The sequence below is a fragment of the Gopherus flavomarginatus genome, chromosome 4, assembly GCF_025201925.1.
Source record: "Gopherus flavomarginatus isolate rGopFla2 chromosome 4, rGopFla2.mat.asm, whole genome shotgun sequence".
In the NCBI taxonomy this organism is placed as follows: domain Eukaryota; kingdom Metazoa; phylum Chordata; order Testudines; family Testudinidae; genus Gopherus; species Gopherus flavomarginatus.
Window position 1 is genome coordinate 16,893,035 of NC_066620.1, and position 27,540 is coordinate 16,920,574.

The 27,540-nt window shown below is 42.9% G+C and overlaps 1 protein-coding gene across 1 annotated transcript in view; it reads left to right on the top strand.

Moving 5' to 3' along the window:
* Positions 1-27,540, top strand: part of ACTR2 (actin related protein 2) — a 47,104-nt gene that overhangs the window by 14,186 nt on the left and 5,378 nt on the right. Inside the window, exons 3-6 of the mRNA XM_050952194.1 lie at positions 3,546-3,560; positions 5,353-5,568; positions 21,816-21,888; positions 26,737-26,873. Of these exons, the coding sequence (XP_050808151.1) occupies positions 3,546-3,560; positions 5,353-5,568; positions 21,816-21,888; positions 26,737-26,873 (441 nt within the window). The remainder of the gene's footprint in view (positions 1-3,545; positions 3,561-5,352; positions 5,569-21,815; positions 21,889-26,736; positions 26,874-27,540) is intronic.

A 27,540-nucleotide genomic window follows, 5' to 3' on the forward strand; every position in this document is an offset into this window, starting at 1 on the left:
TCATAACTCTGAGGTTCTACTGTAATACATGAAAGTACTGTCTCCTTCTTTTATCACGCCCCCTCTAGCAGCCTTTCCTGTGATTCACTGCTCAAGTAATGAGCTTTAACAGCTGCACCCTTTCAGGGCGTGTGGTGAGCAGAAAGGTAGATTAATGTTACTGGAAGCTGACTGTCAGGGGGCCAGTGTGCATAGGGGGCTGGGACTCGTAGATCTTGATAAGGGATTTGGGGAAATGAGACAGCAGTAGATCAGATGGCTAATCCTTGCTGTCCAGTCTTAGTGCAAGATTCTGAGACAATGATGAGTTAATGGCTATAGCCTATACTTTTTATTGTTCAGTATACAATTTAGTTGTAAGCAAAACCATCTGTGAACTTGTATGAGATGCCTAACTTTGCTTGTATTTATTTTTCATTATATTTTAAGTACTGATGGTAGACATAGAGCTTTCCACAGAATAGAGAAACAATCCCTGCTCTAAGGAGCTTACAGTCTAAAAATATTGTAATATTCCAGATTTAAAAAAATCTCATCACCTAGCATTGAGTTGAAAGCCTTCCTTGAGGCACATGGGAGCTTATGTTTTCTAATCCTTCTGACTGCAAAGATACTATTTCAGATTTAAGTAGATGCAGGGCTGAGTTCCTGAGTGTGCAGATAAAGTTTATGTCTTTGCTTCTGCTGCCTCACAAAGCTATGAGCGGCAGAATGAAATCAACAGAACTCTGGTCAGTTTCACTCTTGATATTTGGAATCCTATATACAGCACTGAAACCATTTCCTGCTGGTGCTTAGGGGAAAGTATGAGCATTAGTAGAAGGTGGTATTAGAATCATTCAAGGGGAAGAATGACAAAAAATGCAAAGTAAAGGTCTAGACCGGAAAGGTGTGAAGTAGCAGAGATCTTTCATTTCCTCTCCTGCATCCCTCAGCAGCCAGGAGGTTGGGTAGTAGAGGACTTTTCACCTTCACAGTAGCTGGGAGGACATAGAGGGAGAAAGAGAGAGTGCTTCTCATTTCTAGAAGCTTGAGGTGGGCAATTGAAGGTTCAAATTTTTCTGACATCTAATTTCCAGAAGCTGAAGTGAAAGCTAGATTCCCCAAGCAGAGTCGAAGTACAATCCTGGCAGAAATCCCCTCACCCTACACAGTGGTTAGAAATGTCTCACCAAGAAATTTCCCCTGGAGGTTGCTGATATGGACCCATCTTCTTTCTCCTTTGTTTCTACCTTAGGCTAGAACCTTTAGTGTTATGGGTAATGGGTCTGATACATGTTTCAAGCCCTGACTTGGTCAGTGCTGCTAGCCCAGTTTAGGATGGCCTTTGATCATCTGAGTATTTGACTTTGTATGAGGTGAGACTCTGGAATGGGGTTGAGGGGAGTGTCATATTTGATGTATAGATGCTTTTTGCATCTAACCTCTTGTATCATGTCTCCCATTCTAAAGATGGAATCTCTCAAGGATATTTTAATGAAGAATGGGACTTGGACTCCTGATTTATTTTGTAACTACTTTACAGCACCTGTCTACTTTATTGTAGTTGCTTTAAGACAAGCGCCCCCCCCCCCCCAAAATAAATAAATAAATAAATAAACAGGTCGGGAGAAGCAAACAACCACCCTACAGATCTGTCTCAGATCTTCTTTCCTGGTGCATATGTAGGATAAATTCAGTAAGACAGCACAGTGAAACTGTCTGAGGACCATTTTTTCCCCTCTGGATGTCATTACATTTCTGCTGCTTTCCTAAAAAGATATTTTTGGCAGATAATCCATTCAAATGTTAGTATAATTTAATTCCAGCTACACATTAAAGAGCAATGTGGCTCATTCAGTAGACTCTTGAGCAAAGGAAATTGACAAGAACATCATCAGTTTAGCTCTTTAAAAATATTCAGAAAAACTAGTCAAATTCAGGAACTGAATGAAATGAGTCCTAAAACAGGATTTTTATAAAAGCAGCCTAATCCTCCCTTGCCCATTATTCCTGTCAGGAGAGCAAATGAGGACATAAGGAGACACAGCTACATCACAGGTATATGCATTCAAAGGTGTGGTTTTACCTGGAACAGTTTCCCCCAAAATTCCAACCAGTTTTAAAATCTGTTGAGCTAAACTGATTTTAAAACTGCTTGAAGCTATAATGCAAACCAGGCTCCTGGCAGCTTGAAACAGTTTTACTGAACCAGCTTCTAAACTACCTTCAGCAGTTTTTGAAACTGGTTTGGTAAAAATGGTTGGTTTAAGGAGCCTAAACTACGCTGCACTTTCATCCAAAGAGATTTTGATGGATCCATTTTAAAACGAATTAGAATCTTTAGGGATACTTCCTTGGAGTAGAACAGGCCCAACTATGCACTTTACTCCATTTTTATTCCTAGTCCATGCCCCACAATTTTCTTCCTCAGTTCCTATCTCGGAAATCCATAGTGTGGGGGGGCTGTAGGCTTTGAGTGGGTGGAGAATATAGTCAGCATTCACCCTGTGCTCCTCCTGCTACTGGATGTGGATTTTCTGGCAGCTGCCTATGCAGAGTACTTGCCCTGATGTTATTGTCATGTGTAAAAAGAGCAAGTAAACATGCCTTACTGGAGCTGATATTTTTCTTAATAATATGCTATTGGAAGAGTTGGTGACAGGAGACCTGGGTTTTGATCAAGTGAAAATGGCATTCTAGTCCCTGCTTGTCCACAAAAGTACATATCTTGCAGTGTAACACAATGGCTGTTAATTCTTCTAGCTCCTCTCCAGCATTAGAGGGTTCTGCATGGCAGAACTGAGATGCTGAGCTGTCTAGGGAAGTGTGCACAAATCTGCCTGCACTGTACCTGTTTCAGATCACTGCTATTGCTGTGTCACTTCATGAGCACTTAATTCAGTTAGAATGAATGAATAAATAAGTCAACAACATTTCAGTTTATGCACTTTATCGATTTGATTCCATTTAGTTATGTAGCTATTCCATAATTCAAAGCTACAAAGGAACTCACAAGTTTCTATTTTAGCTTAATATTTTTATAACGGTTATAATAAAAATTCAACTCCAAGAATTGCAAGGATGAATATTTTATGGGAAAAAAGAGGTGGAGGAAAGCAGGGATCCTGGTAGCAATGTGCTGGCATTAGTTACTTCCAAATCCACCACACAGTTAGTCTACTCAAGATCTACCACTCACATTGGATACAATTCCATTTTAATAGGATATCCGCATATAAAAGATTTTGCTTCTCAGAAAAGGTGCAAAGACCCTAGTATATCAATAGCGTATTGTGAATAAAAATGAGATGTCCGTCACTAACCTAATGGAAACAAGTTAATCACAGAGAGAAATGACTTCTGAGAAGAACAGCAATGTCGTTGACAGTGTTAGCTTGGCCCTAACTACACTAACTCAGAACACCTGCAGCAAAACATGCATCTCTTTTCTGCTTTATATCTACTGTGTACTTAAAATAATTTGAATGAGGATTTCCTTTAGGCCTTCTCTGACTCTCTTGCTTCTACCTTCTTTCTTCACCTTTCTTGACCTGTTGAAGTAGAATAACAAAAAGATGGTAAGTGAGGTGCCCCTGTATTGTTTGTTTCCCATTTTTTGCTCTATGGGACGTAGTAGCTGTTGCATTATTTTGATGCTTTTTAATGTTTTGTCTTGTCCCACATTTTACATTTGATTACTTATTTTAAACTTTGTTCATTGCTTTGCTTCAGTAGCAACTAATTCCATAAGAATCTTGTATATTGCTTCTGATTGTGACATGACCTGTAGTTATGTGCAGATGCAAGAATAATTCATTTTTCTGTAAGATCAACATGAATGTAATGTTAACATTAGAAAATGCTTTATCTAACATAACAAAATAATGAAGATAGGAAAAAGATCATGGCTTTTCCTTGACCTTGTCCTGTTCTGAGGTATACACCATGCACAAAACAGATTTCAGATGGTTCTTCTTTAACTAACGATTGTTAAATACAATCAGAATGTTATGAATTTGTTGTAATGGAACTGATGTTGTCACATGGTTACTTAGCGGTATGTTTGTTGGGGTGAATTTAACAAACTATGATCTTCCTAAAGTCTAGGGGTTTAGGTTTCTAATTTTTACATAAATAGTACATTCTATGAAAACTGTTTTATAAAACTAAGAAAACTGATTAGGGGACTCAAATTAAAAATCATGTTATAAAATTATTTCTTTACCAGTCACTTCTTAGATTATTAAAACTAAAAATAATTTAAAAGTTCCAGTTTGCTTCTCGTTATGTCTTTTTCTTGTTTCTTAGCTTAAACAGAGAATTTGAGCCACCTTCACTTCTCAGTGGCACAGTGATTGGGTTGTAAACTCTGCAGTAGACTATTTGGTCAAAAGCAACCATTTCATTGTATTTAAATATTATAATAACGGAAACACTTATTATTTTGCTAGATTGTAGAAATGCAATCTTTAAAAAGAGGATATATTATAATTCATTTCTTTAAATATGGCAGTAAATCAGGCATTAAGGCTCCTTTGGAAGAAGATGGGCTCTAGTGGGAGGCCAAGGTAACGTTTTGTTGTACCCACTTGCCTCAGGAAATACCTGGGGAAAAGGAAAGTGTTTTCTTATATAATCAATTTAGAAATTGACTATATGAATCACAACTGAGTAATATGTGTATTTTGTATAAAATATGCTGGGGTAGGTTTTTTTGTTTTGTTTTTTTGATGTGGAATAAATGGGATTTATATCCATTATCTGTCTGTCCTCTTAAAACTTTACTGGCATAGGCTTAGTTAAACCACTTTTTATTTTAATGTTTAGTGTGGTACTTCCAGTCTCTTATTTGCTTTTGCTACTTGTTCTGTATGCTTATGCAGCTCTCATTATTCCTGTTTTGAGAATGTGCACAGAAACTTGCAGCATGCATGGAAAATTTTTCTGCCAACCCCACCGACTATCTTTTATGTGCTTTTTCACACCTCAACCTATTCAAGTGAGTATTTGATGAAGTAATTTTGGAGATCTCAATGAATAAAAGTCTATACATACTAAGGTTTCTTTACTGTTCCACCGTGACAAAATGCAGAGTAGCTTCTTACTAAGGTAAGTTTGATTTAAGGTTATGAAGTCTTCCAAATGTGGATTGTCTTAAAAGATCTAGTATGGGCCTCAGCCAGATTAAATATTTTGTGCAGTAAAGCCTACTTTTTATATATATAAAAACAAATTTCAGGGCATGGGTCATTAAGTACATATAATCAGATGCAAGTTGGAATATCTTTTATTCTTAACATCAAAAACTGCTAAAGAATAATGAAAATTCTTGCAATCTGACATACAAACTTCAATACTGTAACTTTGTAGGATCTTATGGTTGGTGATGAAGCAAGTGAATTACGCTCAATGCTGGAAGTTAACTACCCAATGGAAAATGGCATAGTCCGGAACTGGGATGATATGAAGCACCTCTGGGACTACACATTTGGACCAGAAAAACTTAACATCGACACGAAAAACTGTAAAATACTACTCACAGAACCTCCCATGAACCCAACGAAAAACAGGGAGAAGATTGTAGAGGTATGTTTCTTGACTTGAATAAGGAAAACGTATTTGTGGAGAGCAGGAATTGATGATGGCAGGCACTAAATTTTGTCTAAGAGGTCACTGCTTTTTTAAAACGTAAGATAACCCCTCAAGGCAACATTCTTCCTCGCAGAAAGTGAGAGAATTGATCACAGCCTAGAATAGTCACCTTCCTAGTTTAGGCAAACAAGCCTACTTAGTCCTAAAGTCTAAACAGACTAACAGTTCCAGGCAAGCTTCTGTACCAGGAAACCACTGATTCAGGCACTGAAGTTCAATTATTCCTGCATGTCCCATCCCCATTGACACAATAAAGCGAGCTGATGCCTAATACATAGGAAAGGTCTTCCAAAACCCAGTTTATCTTCCTTCCCCTCCCTTTCTCAATGACTTAATCCTGCAGTATTCTGAGCAGTGCTTTGCTTCTTTGGTCTAAAGTTCATACTTATCTTTAAGCATATGAGCAGTCCCATTGACTACTGAATATTAGATTTAGTGCCGAGTTCTCAGCACTTCTCAGGATCAAGCCCTAAATGAATTTGACTCCAACTGAGAGATTAGCAGAGTTTACAAGGGAAATTAAGTGGATGGCTTGGAAGCAAGGAGTGGTTTACCAGGCAGAGTGCACAGTGTTGCTGTAGGCACCTGAGACATGCTAAGAAAGAGTTGATTTTTGCCAGCAAATCTCCCCTGCCCTCCAAATCTGTAATAGGTTCTGGGGACTATCTAATGACAGCCTTTCTAGGAAGGAGGTCCTGCAACTAGCTGTTGGGTGCCACAGTGCTGTCTGGCGTGGGTGAGGTCTTGGAGGGTATGTCTACACTGCAATTAAACATCCTAGTTGGTCTGTGCCAGCTGACTCGGGCTCAGTGTGTGCGGTCATTTAATTGTGGTGTAGATGGTGTAGACGTTCCAGCTTTGGCTGCAGCCTGAGGTCTGGGACCCTGCCACCTCTCAGGGTCCTAGAGCCTGGCCACCAGCCTGAAACCAGATGTCTATACTACAGTTAAACAGCCCCTCAGCCCAAGTCAGCTGGCACAGGCCAGCTGTGAGTTTTTAATTACAATGTAGATATACCCTTAGGTTGCATCCCCAATCCAGCATTTACTTAGATGGGCAAGTACCTCATATAAAAGAAATGTCTCCTTATACAATTCGTATTTTTAACAATTATCTGTCACAAAGGCTCACAGTTTTGAAAAGGTAGTAATGTGAGCGTAGCATAAAATTTGTTGACTTTCTGTCACATTAACAGAGGTCTATAATGCTGGAGAAAAGAGTAATTATTCAGTATAGTTTCAAATGTGGCAGAGAATACCTTGGTAATAACCTCTTCTTTCAAAGATTTTGCTGCAGGAATAAATTGATTATTAAAAAGGTGATATTTTAACTGAAAACTTTCCAAGACTCTGTAGAACGTTAGTGTTAACGGATATGAAACTAGAAACTGACTAATATGGTACAATAGACAGACTGAACAGTTCTAACAAATATATATGGCTGCCTTCGTGGCATGAATGATTGCATTTCCTCATCAGGTTTCTCGACCGTTCAGAAATCTATCAAGATGTGGTGGTTTGTTTTTCTAACTTATCCAAAGACTCTATTGTGATTATTCTAGTACAAAATGATCTTGTTCAAACTCACCATAACTTCTGAAGTGTGTTTTCTAGTTTGTTGTTTCATATAATTCATTGGGGAGAAATTACAGTACTTTATTACACCATTTCAGAGAATGTAAACCTTAAATATGAGCAAGGAAATTAAGAATTTTGTTGTGTGTGTGGAGCATTCCAACCTTTTTATATAAACATCTTTATAGTTTTTTGAGTGAAGTGAAAACTTTAGTTCTTCTAATGCCTCAGCTTTTGTACTGGATCACAGCATGATAAATCAAATCGTTCTAGTTTTAAAAGGTAATATTATAGAAAAGAATCAAAACTTTATCCAGTTTTTTTCTATTTTTGAAGCTAGAATGAGAGGCCAATCCAAGATCAGATGAAAGACTCGAGTTAAGAGTTTCATGATATGTAATGAAACTGTAATAATTCTGGTATATTTATCATGAAATCCTCGGTGCAATGCAACACAATTGCTTCTTAAAGAAATGATTAATTGAAATGAGTTTTTATGAAAAGTCATTTTAACTTGTGCACTTAACATATCCTGATAAATCTTAACAGTTATTTTAGTCTGCCTGGCTTTTGTTAGAGCGAGTCTACACTGGCAATGCTAAAGCGCTGCCATGGTTTGTTTCAGAACATAGCTAAAGAGAGACAATTTCTGCTTTGGTCTTCAGTGTAATTAGCTTTGTAAGTGTCTTGGTGTAACTTTTATCTCAACCTCTGTGAATCCATTAAATTCTCACACTTGTAACACCCTCTCTCAGAAACAGCCCAATTGTCTGCCTTTCTGTGGTGTATTCTGTAGTGGTGGTAGAAGCATTCTCTGGCATGGTCACCCTTACAATTCCATTGTTTAGTATTCTGGATCATTCTCTTTTTCTAGCTTCCAATGCTTTATTGTTGGGCTCCTGCCATTCTTGGAGAAAGGCATTGAACTGGCAACAAAACAATAATTTTAATAGAAGCAAAGATTTATTTTGAGGAGAATATTCTTGTCGCTATTTGGCTATCAGATTTGTCAGATGTGGTGTGTGCCATGCATGTGGCGAGACTGCAGTTATAGATGTCAAACAAAATAAGTTTAAAATGTCTGAAATAAGCATAGCTAAAAACAGAAACCTTATGCGTTTACTGCAAAAAGTATATCTTTCCAGTAATATCAGGAATATAGTGCAAACGCAGTAACTAATCCTGTAAGCATATTCTGGTTATGGGAAGATAGAAGTTGTTACATACCTTTCTCGCATTACAATTTTGGTTCATTTTATGAGCAATATAGTTTATACAGATTGGGAACAGCAGTAATTCTGTGTCAGCTCAGGTCTAGAAGCGCAGATAGTTTCTTGTTTTGCTTGCTGTTCTTTTCCACGCTCCCTTTTGAGGTAGAACACTATTTCTGCCTTGTAACTTACTAAACTGCTGTGTTTGTGCACATTAGATCATGGCACCTACAGAACCCTACCCCTAATTTGTGGTATCTTGCACATATCTTAATGTGCAAGGTAAGTAGATATTCTACCAAACTGTCTTCCACGTCACTTAGTCAGTTTTTTTAAGAACCCTACAGCAAGGTGCTCCACAGCCTGATCTTTGTACATTTTCATACTCCTTGACTTCTGTCTTCCTATATATCATGCTCACGCAAATGTTTTAGGAAAATATATGCAGGTCTTTCCAGTATTGTTTGCAGTGTACTTGAGTTAGCAGGCTTTGGATAGTGAAGATCTCTGCAGCCATTCCTAAATATGTTGGTATTATTTATTTTTTAAATCCATCCAAGTGTCACAGCATTATTACATTGCAGAATTAGCCTAGTTACTGTTAAAAAATGAGGTCAGTAAAAGTAAATTTTGCTTAGTCCCTTTCTTTGTAGTGTTGACCCTGTGAGGGACATGTGTTGAGTTCTGGGTTTTTTTGAGTTTAAATGGGGTCTGTAACTCATGGAGTGTTTTACTCTCATACCATAGAACAGCAGAAGTATGGTCTGGGGGCAGATTTTCAAAAGCACAAAATGGCAGTTAAGCACCTAGCTGCCTTTATGCCTTTTGAAAATTGAGAAAGTAAAATCTGGGAGGAGAGGTCAAATGGGAGTTCAGTAGAGTCTATAGAGGGGTTGTTAATGTTAGAGACTTAATAAAAGGAGGAGAAAACATGGGACAGTACTTTATACAGGAAAAATCTAAAGCCTTATACAGTAGAACCTCAGAGTTACAAACACCTTGGGAATGGAGGTTGTTCGTAACTCTGAACAAAACGTTACGGTTGTTCTTTCAAAAGTTTATAACTGAACATTGACTTAATACAGCTTTGAAACATTCTACTATGCAGAAGAAAAATGCTGCTTTTTATTTTTTTAGTAGTTTGTGTTTAATACAGTTCTGGATTGTATCTGCTCCACCCTCCATCTCTTCTGCTGCTTGATTGTGTGCTTCTGGTTCCAGATGAGGTGTGCAGTTCGTTGGTCAATTTGTAACTCTGGTATTCATAACTCTGAGGTTCTGCTGTATGCCAGAGAATGGTGGGGGCAGGGGAAAGAAAATATTTTCAAAAGAATTCCCTCTTAATTTCAAACTTGTTTTAAAACATTTAGACATACTTTACAGATCACTGAAACTAGGCCCAATTCTTCAGCAAAAAAGCTGAGAAATATGATTGTAGATCTTAACCTGCCAAGGAACAAATTTGTGAAACTGGCCAGTCTTTTAAATCGAGCCATGTTAACAGCAGACTTTTTGAAATGATGCCAAGGAGAAGTTGGAAAAAGTCAGTGCTTGATTCATTTAGATATTTTAAGAGAAGTGAAATGTCATCTTTTCCTGGAGCTGTTTGTTTTAAGTAGTCAGCTGTCAGAGCATTTCTGGTTTAACCAGTCTGTAATGCTAAAAGCTACTGAATTCTTATCAGTTTCTTCTGCTCTGGTAAAAGCATATTGAGACAAGGGGAAGTGGTCAATCGCTTGTGAGTCATGGCTGTAATAAACTGAGTGTTTTGTTCGCTCAGCCTTTCTTGCCTTTGCTGTAAACGTGTCAAAGAACTACTTTGTGAAGCACTGTCCTACAGTCTGTGGAGTTGTTTCTTTAAATAGTCAAATTGTATTTAAAATTATAAGCTAAAGGCAAATTAGCAATAAACTATGTAATTGTATTTTAATGGTTAAGGAGAGCTAGAGCACAGGATAAGAACTCTTTTTGATATTTAACTTGTGTAAGTTTTGATGAGTGCTGTTTCTTAGAACGATACACATTTGCAGGGTATAATTAAATATTGTGGTTATTTAGCCGTACGATTTCAACTGTGGCTGACTTTAACGAATTGCTTTTTTAAATCCAGGAAGTCTGTCATTTATAGTTGCTTATAGCAGCAGGACGTTAATGTGTTTGAAAGAAAAGTTACCTTTACTTTGTATTATATGCAATATACGTTTTTCTTAAAATGTTCTGTAATTTAATAATTTAAGAATCCTTAGCAAGGCCTCAAGTTTACATTATTATTTTTAAATAGTAATTTTTGGGTTCTTTTTATTTGCTATCTGGTTTCTCAGGCTTTAAGATACATTCGCTTACATTTTCAAAATTTTCTTCACAACCATGCACCTTTTTTGAGAGTCTTATGCAATCTCTTCATTCCAGCAGCTGGCGCTTTAAGAAAAATACCAAATATTGAGAGACTGATGATAAAATCATGAGTTGGCCACACTGTAGTCCGTTCTATCTTCACCAAGAACAGGGAACAGGAAGGCAGAGCTGTATAAAATAGCTTGTGATACTGGCTCCGATGTCCACAATTGGTGCTGTTTATAGATTTTTTTTTTTTGTAAGGAGCTGACCCTGTTTCTTAAATTTCAGCCCTATGTTTTATTTCTGTGTATCACACAAAAAACAGTTGAAGGAATGAGTCAAATAGACCTTGGCAGCAGAAAAAAAGTTAGTTGAGCTTCAGAAAGTGACAGGAATGTCCACCTTTAACACAGTATGTTCCATGCCCTGAAGAAGAGTTCTGTGTAAGCTCAAAAGCTTGTATTTCACCAACAGAAGTTGGTCTAATTAAAGATATTACCTCTCCCATGTTGTCTCTCTAACTTCATTCCAAAGTCAAATTGCAGTAATGAAGTACATGGCTGCCTCCCACTCCTCAATTAGGTGTGGCTTTTTTTTGTTTGTTTGTTTGTAAAACAGTTCCGTTCACTAAAGCTATGGAAAAAGTGGTGTTTGGGGTTTATTTACAAGCATTAAACCCTTCTCTTTCTTCCTCCCCGCCCCCCATTAAATTAATGTGGCATGTCTTTATTAACTTAGGGCATGGCTATGCTTGCGAGCTAGAGCGCATTAAAGCAGCCTAGTGCGCTCTAACTCACGACCCGTCCACACTGGCAAGGCACGTAGAGCGCTCTGACTCTGCGGCTAGAGTGCTCCTGGTACTCCACCTTGGCGAGTGGAATAACATTTGATGCGTCCCCGCTGGAGCTCCGCGGTGCCAGTGTGGATGCCTTGCTCTGTTAATGCGCTCTGATCGGCCTGCAGAAGTGTCTCACAATGCCAGTTTTAGCCACTCTGTCATCAGTTTGAACTCTACTGCCCTGCCATCAGGTGACCAACTGTCAGATCTGCTTTTAAACTCTGGGAATTTTGAAAATCCCCTTCCTGTTTGCTCAGCCAGGCGTGGAGTGCTCTCAGCAAATCTTTCCAGGTGACCATGCCTCCACGCGCCAGGAGCAATGGCGAGGTGCTGGACCTCATCGGTGTTTTGGGGGAGGAAGCTGTCCAGTTCCAGTTGCACTCCAGCCATAGGAATTTCGATACCTTCGGGCAGATATCAAGGGACATGATGGAAAGGGGCCATGACCAGGACGTTCTGCAGTGCAGGGTTAAAGTGATGGAGCTGCGGAATGCCTACCGCAAAGCCTGTGAGGCAAACAGCTGCTCCGGTGCTGCCCCTGCAACCTGCCGTTTTTACAAAGAGCTGAATGCGATACTTGGAGGTGACCCCCACCTCCACTCCGAGTACCACCATGGACACTCAGAGCCCAGTCCAACAAGGCAGGAGGAGGAGGAGGAGCAAAGAGGGAGCGAGAGTGCTGAGGAGGAGGAAGACACCCCGGCATCCCTAGATGCATTCAGCCAGGAGCTGCTCTCAAGCCAGGAGGAAGGAAGCCAATCACGGCGGCCAATGCTTGGGGAAGGAAAAACACCAGAGGAGGTTCCGGTAAGCGGCTTTTATTTTGGGAAGGAAGTTATTCGGTACAGGCTCTTGGGGCATGGAGGGTTAGGGCTGCAAAGATACGGAATAGGGCATTGATGTGCTCTCTCACATCGTGGTAATCGGCCTCAGCTAGAACTTGAGCAATGCGTTTGTGCAGGTTTTATGGGAGAGCCACTGTGGTCCTTGTCCCAGTCAGGCTAACATGTCCACACCACTGTGCCGTGTGAGGCAGGGGGACCATTGCTGCATATGGGCCAAAGTGGAAGCCACATTGTAATAGAAGACCCTCCCTTGCTTCTGTGGTCACCCTCAGCAGCGAGATATTTTCCAGGATGAATGCCTGTGGAAAATGTGAGGACAGTGTTCAGTATAGGGGCCCCTCTGCAGCTGTTGGCTCTCTCCAAGGCACAGAAACCCAGAGGACAGTACAGCCATGAAATAATCAGTCCCCCTTGACCCTGTGCGTACTCACCGTTTTGAGGCTCCCATGGGTTATGTGCGCTCGCTTTGGGATGGGCAAATTATGCTATTGTGTAGACTGTGCTTGCCCTCCTTAAGTGCGGGAGAATCATTGCTCTGTCGGATGTGAACAATGTTGCCTCTGTTAAGTGTTGCATTTTGTCTTTACAGATTCAACCTTGAGATCTCCACCGTCTGTGTTATCACCGGTCGAGAGGCTGCAAAGAATCGGGAAGAGGCCACGTAGAAGCAAAGAGGACATGCTGCATGAAGTCATGCAGCGCTCCCTTAATGAAAATCAAAAAGTGCAGGAGTGGCAGGAGAGTGAAAGGAGGTCCACCAGCAGAATGCGGATTGCTGGCACCAAAGCACGGAAAGTTTGATAAGCATCATGGAGCTCCAAGCAGACTTGATCCAGGCGCTCATAGCAATGCAGGCAGAGCACTACCGCGCCACCCCCCAACAGCCCTTGTCCCAAAACTTTCCCTTGTGCCCCCATGTCACCCCCAACCCACTTTCCCCAACATCTGGGTTTTTATCGCCACCAGCTGCCTCCAACACCTGTAGCTTCACCACCCAGCCCTGAAAACTATGACCCTTACCCACTGCACCCAACCCCCATCACCATGCAGTATAGCCATCCTGAAGTGCAGCACTCATTGCACAGAACTCCAGACAGGAAGGCTGAGTATGATAACAGGACATATGCAAATCTGTGATTGTACCGTTCCCCACCCCGACCCCACTCCCTTGCCCTTTCTGTTTCCCAAGCAGTTGTGTTTCTTTTCAGTAAATGGATTTTTTGGCTTTGAAAACATTCTTTATTACTGCATAAAGTAAAAGATGCTTTAGCCCAGGAAAGCTACAGGCACTGCAAGTCAGTGTATCATACGTAGCAATCACAGATTTCTACTAACATTGGAACCACTGCATTTCACTCCCATGCATGGCACCACACAGTACTGTTGGCTTTCAGCCTCAGATTGCTCCCTCAAGGCATCCCTAATCCTTGCAGCCCCGCGCTGGGCCCCTCTAATAGTCCTGCTCTCTGGCTGTTCAAATTCAGCCTCCGGGTGTTGAACCCCCGAGTTCCATGCTTGAGTGAATCTTTCACCCTTCCCTTCGCAAATGTTATGGAGGGTGCAGCATATGGATATAACCACAGGGATACTGTTATTGGCCAGGGTCAGCTTCCCATACAGAGAACTCCAGTGGCCCTTTAAATGGCCAAAAGCACACTCCACAGTCATTCTGCACCGGCTCAGCCTGTTGTTGAACTGCTTCTTGCTTCTGTCAAGGCTCCCTGTGTATGGTTTCATGAGCTACGGCATTAAAGGGTAAGTGGCGTCTCCAAGGATCGCAATGGGCATTTCGACTTCCCCTATGGTGATTGTCTGATCTGGGAAAGAAGTCCCGGCTTGCAGCTTCCTGAACAGGCCAGTGTTCCGAAAGATGCATGCATCATGCACCTTTCCAGGCCAACCTGCGTTAATGTCAATGAAATGCCCATGCTGATCCCCAAGTGCCTGGAGAACCATAGAGAAATAGCCCTTCCAATTAACGTACTTGGAGGCTAGGGGGGCTGGTGCCAGAATTGAAATATGCATCCCATCTATCACTCCTCTGCAGTTAGGGAAATCCATTTGTGCAAAGCCATCCACAATGTCATGCACGTTACCCAGAGTCACGGTTCTTCAGAGCAGGATGCGATTAATGGCCCTGCAAACTTGCATCAACATGATTCCAAGGGTCAACTTCCCCACTCCAAATTGGTTAGCGACCGATCGGTAGCTGTCTGGGGTTGCCAGCTTCCAGATTGCAATAGCCACCCACTTCTCCACCGTCAAGACAGCTCTCAATCTCGTGTTCTTGCGCCGCAGGGTGGGAGCGAGCTTATCACACAGTCCCATGAAAGTCGCTTTTCTCATCTGAAAGTTCTGCATCCACTGCTCGTCATCCCAGACTTGCATGACGATGTGATCCCACCACTCAGTGCTTTTTTTCCCAAGCCCCAAAGCACTGTTCCATGGTGGTGAGCATGTCCGTGAATGCCACAAGCAATCTCGTGTCATATGCATTACTCGAGTCTATCATCGTTGGAGGCCTCACTGTCACTTTGGATCTTAAGAAATAACTCGACTGCCAAACTTGATGTGCTGGCAAGACTTCAGCATATTCCTCAGCAGTTCGGGCTCCGTTCCCGCAGACCAAAAGGAAATACAGAGCGTGCAGTACAAAAAACGTTGAAAGATGGCACCAGTTGTGGACGGAAGCAGAAGGATTGCTGGGATGCGAACCGATGTATCATGGGACAGAATGCCTTGGCTCCCTTCCCACAAGCCAAAGCGCCAGAATGGGAAGAGGTGCTCTGTGGGATAGCTGCCCACAATGCACCGCTCCCAATGCCACTGCAAGTGCCGCAAATGTGGACACGCCAGTGCGCTTGCAGCTGTCAGTGTGGACAGACTGCAGCGCTTTCCCTACTGCGCTCTCCGAAGGCTGGCTTAATTCAAAGTGCTCTATATTTGCAAGTGTAGCCATGCCCTTACACTGATAGGTCCTAGAGAGACAAGGTGCGTGAGGTAATACCTTTTATTGGACCAACTTCTGTTGGTAAGAAAGAGAAGCTTTTGAGTTTCACACAGCTCTTCTTCAGGTTTGGGAAACTACTCAAAGTGTAATAAGTACAAGGTGGAACAGATTGTTTAGTAAACACAAGAGACCATTCAAGGTGAAGTGACCCATTAACACCCTTCAAGTAGAGAGGGGAGAGGGCAGTTGAAGTGGGTTGTTAGTTGGCTGTAGATTGTTGTAATAAGCTATAAATCCAGTGTCTCTATTCAGTCCATGATTTTTTTAGTGTCTAGCAAAGTTATGAATTTAAGCTCCCAGATTTCTTTCAGGATGGGGTCCCCATTGAGTATGGGTTGTTAGTTGTTTGATGATACCCTGTATAGATTCCAGTGTGCGGTGATAGTTAACAAGTAGAGGGGTGCAATCAGAGAGGGTTTTATTTCCATACTGAAGCAGGTTCTCTTGGGGGTTTTGGGTGGCCTGTTCCATGATGTGACCTACTTCTATGGTGGAGTGTCAGAAATCTTTCCTGAACCCCCTCTTGTGGCCTTCAAACAACTTCCCAACCTCTCTATGTTCCTCATCAGCTGCAAGCTCTCCACAGATCAGAACAAACCAACTCAAAGTGTTGCTAGAACAATAGATGCAAAACCTGCAGATGTATCTCCACTGTTACAATGATCAATACCCCGCTGCAACACACCTTTCTTCTTTGAGTGCCTGCTCATGTCCATTCCACGTTAAGTGCTCCCAGGCCCTCTGACCCCATTAGGTCAGCCACCAGCTTCGTCGTCTTCTAGCAAGAGAGAACATGGTGCTCCAAGCTCCTTCCTTGCGCCAGGCCCTCTGGCTCCTAGAGGCAAGCCCACTCTTCTGTCCTCTATGAGGTCATCCCCAGCCCACCACCAGTCACTGGATCCTCAGTACTGATTGGAGGCAGTGAGAGATACTGTTTCCCATGGACAGCTAGGGAGGATTCTTAATCCGAGTCCGATGCAGAGCCCTGTGTTCAACCTAAGGGCCCCCCTTCGTACATGCCGCCAGACCTCAGTACAGGTCCCCCGCTGGTATCTGGCAAGAACAACAGTGGCCATTCTGGAGTCTTTGGTGTTTTCCCCCAGTACCAGGTCCACCTTCCCACCGTTTCTACTCAGATACTTCTGAGAGGTGGACTCCCACTTCTCCACATCCAGCACCAGAACCCAATTCCATACCAACCTCCATACCGATTTGCACGTGGCTCTTATGGAGGTTGTTCAGGCTGAAGAAGAGGAAGAAGTCTCTCCTCCAGTACAGGCCTCTTCCTTTTCCTCCCCAGATGAGGCTATCTCCAGGCTGAGCAGCTTGCTTCCCCAAGATGACTTTAGTGTTCATCAGGCGCTTCTAATGTGGATAGCAGCTAACTTGGGGCTTGAGATTGAGGAGCTCAAAGAATCACCTCATAGCCTTGTTGACATTCTGGCTGCCGCAGCTTCATCTAAAGTGGCGGTACCCATTAATGAGGCAGTAATTGGTCCAGTCAGAGCCCTGTGACGGACTTCATCTTCTCTGCTCCCCCACCCCTCCACTTTGAACAGGGCAGAGAACAAATATTATGTGCCAGCCAGTGAGTATGAGTATCTGTACTCTGACCCCACTCTGGGCCGCTTGTTATATCAACGGCTAACTAAAGGGACAGGTGGCTGTTGAGTGCTACCCTGAAACAGGAGGACACACAGAAACTTGATCTGTTTGGGAGGAAAGCTTATTCAACAGGTGGTCTACAACTGCATATCTTAAACCAGCAAGCCTTACTACAATTTGTGGCACTCCCTGTCCAAATTTAAGGACTTCAGGCCCCAAGACTGAAGGCAAGAATTCTCAGCCCTCTTAGAAGAGAGAAAGAATGTTGCCAGAGCACCTCTCCAAGCAGCACTGGACACAGCAAATGAGGTGGCCAGGACAAAAGCCTCCTCTGTCACCATGAGATGATGCTCTTGGCTTCAGTCTTCGAGACTCCCTCAGGAGGTCCAGTCTATCCAATGGACCCCCATTTTGAAGGCTCCTCACTATTTTCAGAGCAGATGGACACAAGACTATGTAGCCTGAAGGATTCAAAGTCTACCCTTAGGATCCTAGGCCTCTGTGCTTCATCTACGTCAAGAAAGCACTTAAGGCCTCAACAGCTGCCATGCTTCTTGGCTCCGTCTCCAAGACAGGACCCTTATAAGAGAAAAAGGAGAGGTTATAAGCACCGTCAACTGCTTCCGTTCACCTCAGCCTTTCTGCTGGGGTCTCGCAGGTACTTTGGTGGACCCAAGCAGGCCTTCTCACTAGCAACTCCTTGTCCAGGAGGTACAGACCCTCCTACGGATGGGGGCCGTGGAGGAGGTACCTTGAAATTTGAAATTTGAGAGGGAAGGGGTTTTACTCTCATTATTTCCTAATCCCAAAGGGGGCCTTTGTCTGATCCTGGACCTGCGTCGTCTCAACAGATCATCTCAACAATGCCTCCATCTTTCCCTCTCTGGCTCCAGGGGACTATGCACTGCCCTTGACTTGGACACTTACTTTCACATTTCTGTCTTCCATGGCCACAGAAGAATTCTCAGGTTTATTGTAAACCAAACTCATTCTCAATTCACCGCTCTTCTCTTCTGCCTGTTCACTGTCCCTTGGGTTTTCATGAAGTGCATGGCAGTGGTAACTGCCTTCCTCAAGCAGCAAGGAATTCAGGTCTACCCGTACCTTGATGACTAAGTAATCCAGGGTCATACAGAGGCTCGAGTAAAAAACAGCATCAGCCCTGGTCCAAGACACCTTTTGAGTACTGGGCTTATTTGTAAATGAGCAAAAATTAACTCTTCTTCCAGTTCAGATAACAGAATTTGTTGGGGCAGTGCTCGACTCGACCCAAGCCAGAGCCTTTCTTCCGGAGGCCCGATTACAGACTACGTTGGACCTGATATGCAAGGTCATCGTCCACCCAATCAGGACAGCTTGGGTTTGCCACAAGCTACTGGAACACATGACCGTGTGCAAATACATGGTCCGGCATGCAGCACTACACTGCAGGCCCCTGCAGACATGGCTAGCTTTAGTTTATTCCCCAAACAGATACTACTTGGGCTGCTTGGTGCTTACTGTTCAAACCCTGGTCCTCACCTCCCTCAACTGGTGGAAGGATCCACAGTTTGTGATGGTGGGAGTCCCCTTTGTTGCACCCCAACCATCAGTGTCCCTAGCCATGGACACGCCAGACCTAGGTTGGGGAGCCCACCGTGACAGCCTCAGGACTCAAGGCCTGTGGTCCCAGGAAGAAATCTTCCTGCACATAAACATCAGGGAGCTCAGAGCGATCCACTTAGCTTGCCAAGTGTTCTTTTCCCGGATCACAGGCAAGGTCATGCAAGTTCTGATGGACAACACTGTGGCCATGTTCTACATCAATAAGTAGGGAGGAGCTCATTCCTCCTCCCTGTGTCAGGAGTCCATCTGTCTATGGGACTTCTGCATGAAGTACTCCATCCACCTTGAGGCTTCCCATCTTCTGGGACCTTGGAATGCACTGGCGGATCACCTCAGTGGATCCTTCTCCTGTCACCATGAGTGGTCCCTTCCCCAGAGGTCACCAGGTTTATCTTCCAAAGGTGGGTGTCTCCCCAACCTATGTCTGGCGTGGAGGTGGACCTCCTTTGTGACAAAGCAATACAGGAAATGTCAGCAGTTTTGCTCACTGAGAGGGCACAGCCCAGGCTTCCTCTCAGATGTCATCCTGCTTCCTTGAACAGAACTTCTGTTCTATGCATTCACCCGGTTCATCTGGTTCACAAGATCCTTCTGAAAATCAAACTGGACAAGGCAAGAGTTACTCTTATAGGCTCTGTGTGGCTACGCCAACACTGATTCGGCATGCTGCTATATCTATCAGTAGAAAACTCACTTCTGCTCTCACTCTGCCCAGACCTGATCTCTCAAGACCACAGTTGGTTACTCCACCCAAACCTCAGCTCCCTTCACCTAACTGCATGAATGTTACATGGCTGAACCCAGAGGAGCAGGTCTGTTTGGAACAAGTTCGACCGGTCTTGCTGGGTAGTAAGAAGCCATCCATTAGGGCTACCTGCCTCGCCAAATGGAAGTGTTTCTCAATATGGGTATCTCAGTGAGACCTATTTCTGACTCAGTCCTCCCTTCAGTCTATTCTGGATTATTTGTTCCATCTTAAGCAATAGAGTCTAGCCCTCGTGTCTGTCAGGGTGCATTTAGCAACAATTTTGGCCTTCCCACCCAGAGGTGAACTGCAGATTAGTGTTCTCTCATGAAATGACAGTCCACTTTCTTAAAAGGCTGTCATTTATCCTCAGGACCGCAAGCTGACCCCCCACATGGGATTTAATTCTGGTTCCGTTGAGGCTCACAGGTTCTCCCTTTGAACCACTGGCATCATGCCCTCTAAAATCAAAGCCCTTACATCAGAGCTACTATACACTGTGTTCCTCAAGGACAAGATCCAACTGCGACCCCACCTGGTCTTCCTGCCAAAGGTGGTTTTGCAGTTCCATAGCAACCAGGCCATTTTCCTGGCATTCTTCTGTCTAAAGCCTCTCAAGAATTCAGAAGAGCAGCAGCATCACTCATTGGATATTAGGCATGCCCTCGTCTTCTGCACTGAGGGGACTAAACCCTTTCACAGATCCATGGAACTCTTTTTGTGACAGTAGCAGAAAGGACAAAAGGCCTACCAGTGTCAGCCCAGAGACTCTCATCCTGGATAACCTCCTCTGTTTGGGCATGCTGTGAGCAGGCAGATGTCCCACCTCCAGCCATCGTGATCGCTCACTCCATGAGAGCTCAGGCCTCTTCAGCAGCATTCCTCGTGAAGGTTCCAATCCAAGACATCTGCTGCAACCTGGTCATGAGTGCATAGCTTCTCATCCCACTATGCCATCACTCAACAGGCTCAAGACAATGCCAGGTTCGGGAGAGCTGTGTTGTAGTTCTCATGTCCATGAATTCTGAACCCACCTCCTTGTGTACTGCTTGTGAGCCATCTAATATGGAATGGACACAAGCAAACACTCGAAGAAGAAAAAAATGTTTACTAACCTTTCCATAACTGTTCTTCAGGATGTGTTGCTTATGTCCATTCCACAACACACTTTCCTGCCCCACTGTTGGAATTGGTTGGCAAGAAAAACTGAGATGGCGTGGGGCCGGCAGCACCCTTATGCCAGCGCATAAGCACATGACACCAGAAGGCACTAGAGCCGGCCTAACGGATACCACTGAGGGGAAAAATCTCTGGCAACAGTGCATGTGGTGCACGCGCACCTTTTGTAGAATGGACATGAGCAACACATCTCGAACAATAGTTACGGAAAGATTAGTAACTGTTCTTTCAAGATCTGTGAGACCTACACATGCTTATCACTATGTGTGGTATACCTCATCCAGTGCACTAGATGCCACAATAGCAACTATGTGGGTGAAACCAGACAATCATTACACTCTTGGATGATCTCACACAGAAAAATGATACAAGACAAAAATACCCTATCACCTGTGAATGAAGCACTTTTCACAAAGTGATCACTCTGTCTGACCCATCAATCCTCCTCCTCAAAGGAAACCTGCACAACACTGTCAGAAGACAAGCCTGGGAGCTTAAATTCATAACTTTGCTAGACACTAAAAATCATGGACTGAATAGAGAGACTGGATTTCTGGCTTATTACAGTCTGTAACCCACTAGCAATGTCCTGCCCAGCAGCCTCTCTCCGCTTCCTTTTCCCCCTCTTCCTGGAGGTGTGTTAACCGGCCACCTCACCTTGACTGGTCCCTTGAAATACGTTAACTACTTATGTGAAATAATCTCTTCCACTTTGTATTTAGCTGTGACAATTGAGTACATTTCCCAGACCTGAAGAAGAGCTCTGTTTTAGCTCGAAAAACTGTTTTCCCAACAGAAGTTGGTCCAATAAAAGATATTACCTCACCCACCTTTTCTCTCTAATGTCCTGGGACTGATATGGCTACAGCAACTCTGCGTACTGATGGGTCCTCTCATTTGCATGAATGGGCAACCGCTTTGTAAGAATTTAGTTGTTGCTTATTGGAGTGAAATAAATCACTTCCTGAAGTTTATAAAAAAACAGAATGATTGTGTAAAATCCAATTATTACAAGAAGCTACTGGTGGGTACAAAGAATCAAAGCATGTAGTTGTTGCCCCAACATGCAACATAATGCTACTAAATATTTGTCCAATAAAGGTAGCAAAGATGTATTATTTCGATCACCTAATAATCACAGTAGATGTAAACTTTTCTTTTAAGCTGCTATAACTCTTTAAAGAACTTCCTTTTTATTTTGACACTAATTTTTGTTTATTCCCCCCCCCCAGGTAATGTTTGAGACATACCAGTTTTCTGGGGTATATGTAGCCATTCAAGCTGTTCTTACTTTGTATGCCCAAGGTAGGTAAAGGTTATAACTTAGCACGTTGAATCTCTAAATGCATTACTTTGCTGAAGTCTTAATATGGTATTAATAAGACTGACGATTAATTGCAATTAACTCAAAAAATTAATTGACAGCCCCAGCTATTAATAAAGAGAAGATCTTGGTCCCACTTCACCACTAGCATAACTTAGCCCAGCTGACTGGATCTTCATCAAGAGTTTTGGGTTGGTGAGCATCAGCATGAGTACTTCTCATGGTCCGTAGCTTATTCTGCCTTTCCCCATAAAAATAACACCGTGGATTCTTGTTTGTAAATGCTAAAACCTGGCAATATAGAACGTGAGTGTCCTTGTATCACAGATGTTTAAAATGTCATTTTCAGAAAGTCTTTAGCATGTTTTCAGTTTTTAAGAAAAGGTTCCATCAGGTCCTTTAAACTCTGATTTTATTTTATGGAAGCAAAATTACATTGCCTCAAGTCGATGCCTAAAACTTGTGAAACCATTAAGATGACTCTGCTTTATTTCTGGGGCAAGAGAAGGAAGTAGACTTCTCTGCTATGGACAAGTTGGAATAAGTCACAATCTGAGTTTGAGCGTTGAGACTGGAGATGAAAAACTGGCCATGTTGAAACCAATGAGTGTTTGCTATTGACTGCAGTGGGGCTTGGATTTCACCCTAGGACTTGAAAGAGAGTTAATTCCAAGCATATGTGTATGATAACTTGACTCCTTACACCTTTTATTAGTAGCATGGTGAAATTACCTTTAAATGGTAGAATGTGCACAGCCTTTTTGCAATAACATCTGTTATCACAGCTTTTATGTCAAGAATAGTATAAATTTGCTCTGCCACACTACATGTTATGCGCAGGATATTAACAATTGAACATGGTTATATTTACAAATTGAAGTGCTAGCTGAAAAACCGTTGAAGCAATTTTTTTCAGTACCAGCTGTGGGTTTTTTTTTCTTAGAATAAGAGAAAAACAAACCATCTGCAACAATTCAGAACTTATAGAAGATGACACTAAAATTCAGCTGACACATTTATGACACTTGAGTTAAGATATTGCCCAAACTTCTCTTAAATCCCCTCTTTTATTGGGTTCATAGCTGAACAATAAAAATTCTTTCCAGGCTGAAATTTGGCGCGCACATATTTTCACTGGGAGGGATTTTTCTTTTGGTAATTTATATTCCTTCTAGGCATGAGGGAAGTGTCTTCATTCCCACTGCAGGGTAGGTGATAAACCTCTCTATTCCCGATCAAGGGCCTGCATTCCAAGCCGCTGTCATAACTTCAAGCTCTTGGACAGGACTCCAGAGGGCAGAGTGGGCTGCAGACCTCCTTCCCACTCTCAACTTCAAGGGCTGCCTGAGAGTCTCTGTTGACACCGCCTAAAGTCACGCTCATATGTCATGGCCTGATTTCTTTCTCAGTGGTGCTGAGCACTTGCAATGCTCACTGATATCAAAGAGTTTGGAAATTTAGCTTATAATTCTACACGTGCCTGCATTTCATAGCATGTGATTTTTGAGACAATTCCTATGTAAATAGTAAGTTACAAAATGTAACCTATAGAACACTTTGATGTATAGACTGTCAGCAAAATGAATGCTTAGGACAGGATGTGTGAGACTTCTAAGTATTTAATGTATCCAGTTTGCAAAGGGTTAATTCTGGATGACACATACATACCCATGAATGCTATTAGCAGAAGTGAAAATACTTGTATACCTTTAATATGTCATGTGTTCCTAGGAATTGCAGTGCACATGATATGCAACTTCAGTCATTGCTTTAGAGATCTTTGTAATGCCCAATCAAACAGGATGTTTGCCTTCAAATTCAAAATTAATAAGTGTTATTGACCACATTATGTATGTAGCTACTGTTAAAACTATGTCCCCAGAAACTAGCTACTGCTTGTACCTGGTATTTTGCATATCTGTTTACTCCTGAGGGAATTCTGTGCCAAAAAATTAAACATTCTGCACATGATCTTTTAAAATTCTGCAAATTTTATTTGTCAGTAAATAAATATGGAGGCGCCAGCATGCTGGGGGAGCACAGGCCTCTGGCTGCACAGAGGTGGGTGATAACCCTGCTACCTCTTCTCCCCGTTCTCCCCTAGGACATGGACTCAGCGGTGAGGCTGCACCCAACCCTGACACAGTGCAAGGGCTGGGCCTGCCCCAGAAACATCCCTGGGCCCTGGCCCTCTGCGCCAGGCGCACCAAGTGTGGAAGGGCTTTGTGTGGGGCAATCCAGATGTGGGGTGAGAGGGTTCTCTGTGGGGCATTCTGGGCGTGGGCAGCTCAGTGAAGGCTCCTGGGGGATCTGGATGCATAGGGACTCATTGGGGGGTGCAAGGCTGCAGGGAAATCCAGGTGGTTGAGACTCAGCATGGGGATCTGGGTGTGGGGGAATGGGTCTCAGCAGGGGGGGGGTTGGGGTGTGGGAGGGGTTCAGCTGGGGGTGAGTCTAAGTCCTGGGGGAATGGGGCTTGGTGGGCCGGGGGTCCAGGTGCAGCCATTTCTCGCTGCCCCATCCCCTACTGTCTCCTCCTCCTGTCTCGTTCAGCTCACTCCCACGTACCCCTACCCCATTCCCCATCACCTTCTCTTCCCCCTGCCCTACTGTGGGCATTTATCTTTGTACAGAAAACAGGATAGTGACCATGCATAGCGCCCAGCACACGTAGAAAGGGAAGACGACCGCAGCGTCCGACTTCAGAGTCAGCAAGCCGAAACAGCCACCCTTCCGCACTTGGCAGGAGAGAAGCTGCTCTGCCCCACCTGCTTCACTCCCCACCCAGGCCTGGCTTGTGGGGAGAGGGGCTGAGCGAGCCGGAAACGTGCTGGGGGAGGGGAGGCGCAGCATGGGAATGACTGAGACCTCCCTCTCTCTGGCAGTCCAAGCAGAACAAGCCCTGGGTAGCTTGACAATCACAGAAATGGGGGGTGGGAATGGCACATGACCCTGCATGCTCCCCCACACCTTGCCTCTGAGAGGGTAATGTCTGCTCCTGCCCTCCCCAAACTATGTGCATGGGCATCCCCCCGCCCCCAGTGATATACCTTTCTGCCAGCTGCTCTGGGCACCGAAAATGACGAGCCTGCACTGCTGGGAGTTTGCTTCCCCTTCAGAAAGTCATTTTTTCTGAGGGGAAGCAAAGAAATAATCAGGGGACATGAATTCTGCATGCACACAGTGGCACAAAATTCCTCCAGGAGTAATTTATTGTATTTTTAAAAGGACGATCCTTATCCATCAAAATTAAACATTCCACAACAGTCTTTTTACAGTTAGTCTCCTGTGATTGATTAGTTCTTTCCTTGCTGTGGTGATAACATTGTTCTACCTTATATTACTCTGCAAGAATGTTCCATTTATAAACTGGTTGGCAGATACTCCAATTCACTAATATACATGAGGCTCTGTTATGACAAATGTATGTGTCCATAAGTAACCAAATCAGTCTAATATCTTCAGCCTCATTCCTGATGAAGAATTAATAGTTTGAAAATTCGCTGTTTAAAGTGAATTATGAAATTCAACCTCTAGTCATAAATTCCAAAACCCAGAATCCTGTTTAAAACCTCTTTAAAGTGGTATTGTCAGATTAAAAATCTGATATTTAAATGTATTTATTTGCTTGTGGTAACACATCAGAAACTAAAGTTAAAGATTCTACGTAAGCTCTGTAGTGCAGACATAGCCTATGCTAGCATAGCCCCCAGTGTAGTTGCAGTCTACACCGACAGAGTTTTTTGCCAGGTAGGAACACCATCTCCCCAAATGACATTAGCTATGTTCACAGGAGCACTCCTCTGTTGAGTTAGCAGTGTCTACACTGGAGAGTTTGTTGGCATAATATGTCAGTCAGTCGGTGTAGGTTTTTTTCACAGCCCTGACCTACTTAGCTATGTTGATATAGGTTTTAAGTATAGATCGAGCCTTACTTTTCATCATTAACTCTAACTAGTTGCTTTCCGTATTTTGCTTACATGACCAATTCAAGGCTGTTTCACTTTCTGGATGTTATAAATTATCACAATAATGCGTTTCTCGTAACTTGACTAAACCAAAAAAACCCCAACTTCTCACTGGAACTAGACTTCCTAAGGGTCTGGCAAACCCCTTTCAAAACCCAAATTAATCTGAGACTGTCCTTGGAAAAAACAAACTTAGAATGGCCAATTTATTGGCTCTGCTGTAATTTTAAGTGGCTTTTGTTTACATCCTACAAAATGTGAAATTACAGAAGCCTCAAGTCATGCACTCCAGTGCCAACCAACCCAAAAACCATACAATTCTGCTCAGTTATTCAAATAAAGTAAATTACTTGTGGCATGAATGAGATCTCCAGGTGTTCAGCATCTTTGAAAATGAGGCTAATCTGTTTGCACATTAATACAGAAAACAGGAATTTTATGTCCCAACCAGCAATTAATCAGTTTAAATGTTCTCCATTTAATTGGAACATGGTTTATTGGGATGTCAGGATATGAGAAAAAAATTCCATACGATGGGGCTGCAGTCAGTTAAGAAGGGTTAGTAGCATTTTTTAAAAGATTAGGGTGGAGGAGTTCATCTCTGTTCATACAGAATTTTCCAAGTAAAGCTTAAAACAAATAGTTGAAATGAAGTGGAGAACTTCATTTTACTACAATATTTTATTTAAAAATGTGATCGGACTTTCCTCAGAAGGGGAAAGGGCTCTCTTAATTAGGACAGTTACTTCATCAGGGCAGTAGGCTGGCCACCCGGTTGGTCCCGTTAGGAGGGCCCTAATGTACTGTGATGTATCATCGTCTGGATCTGCTTTTAGATATAATATTATTGTTCTTACTTAGGCTTATTGACTGGTGTTGTTGTGGACTCTGGAGATGGTGTAACTCACATTTGCCCAGTCTATGAAGGTTTCTCTCTTCCTCATCTTACCAGACGACTAGACATTGCTGGGAGGGATATTACCAGATACCTCATCAAGGTAGGTTAAAAAAACTCTTCTTGGAGCTACAGTCCCTGTCCTAGTGATAGGCTGTTATGTGGCCTCTATCCAAGTTCAAATCAGTTGAAACCTAGAAAGTGGAAAGCTTGCTAGTAGTGGAGAAATCTGTCCTCTTTCCTCTCAGTCGGGGGGTGGTGGGGGTGGTGGATTGTTCTTGTATGCTTTTCCCCAGGATGCCTTAAAGCAGGATCCTGTACGTGGTATGGAATTTGCTGTGGGATCTATTCCTTACTGCAGAATGGTGCTTCAGAATCCATTTTTAGAAATACATTTCTAGTCCTTATGGGTTGCAGGAAGAACCTTCCAACTACAAACAGTGTACGTCAGTGTCTCCAAACAACCTTAAACTGCTGCTCTGCGGTGTGTGAACTGCCCATTTATCTCAGTGCCGTGATACCTGTGAAACCTAAGAGCAGTAATATTGAAATTGGCTGTCTATTTCACTGCCTATTATTTCGGCTTAAACTTCTCAGCTGAAGTGATTATTTCACAGTTACAAACTGCCTCCCATATTCCAAAAGCCACAGCCACCAGCCCACCCCTAAACACAAGCTCCTCTGATAATCTGGTGAATATTAAAAATGGCAAATGTGGGGATGAGTTGAATTTAATATCAAAACACACCACCAGGGCTACTGTATTCCTA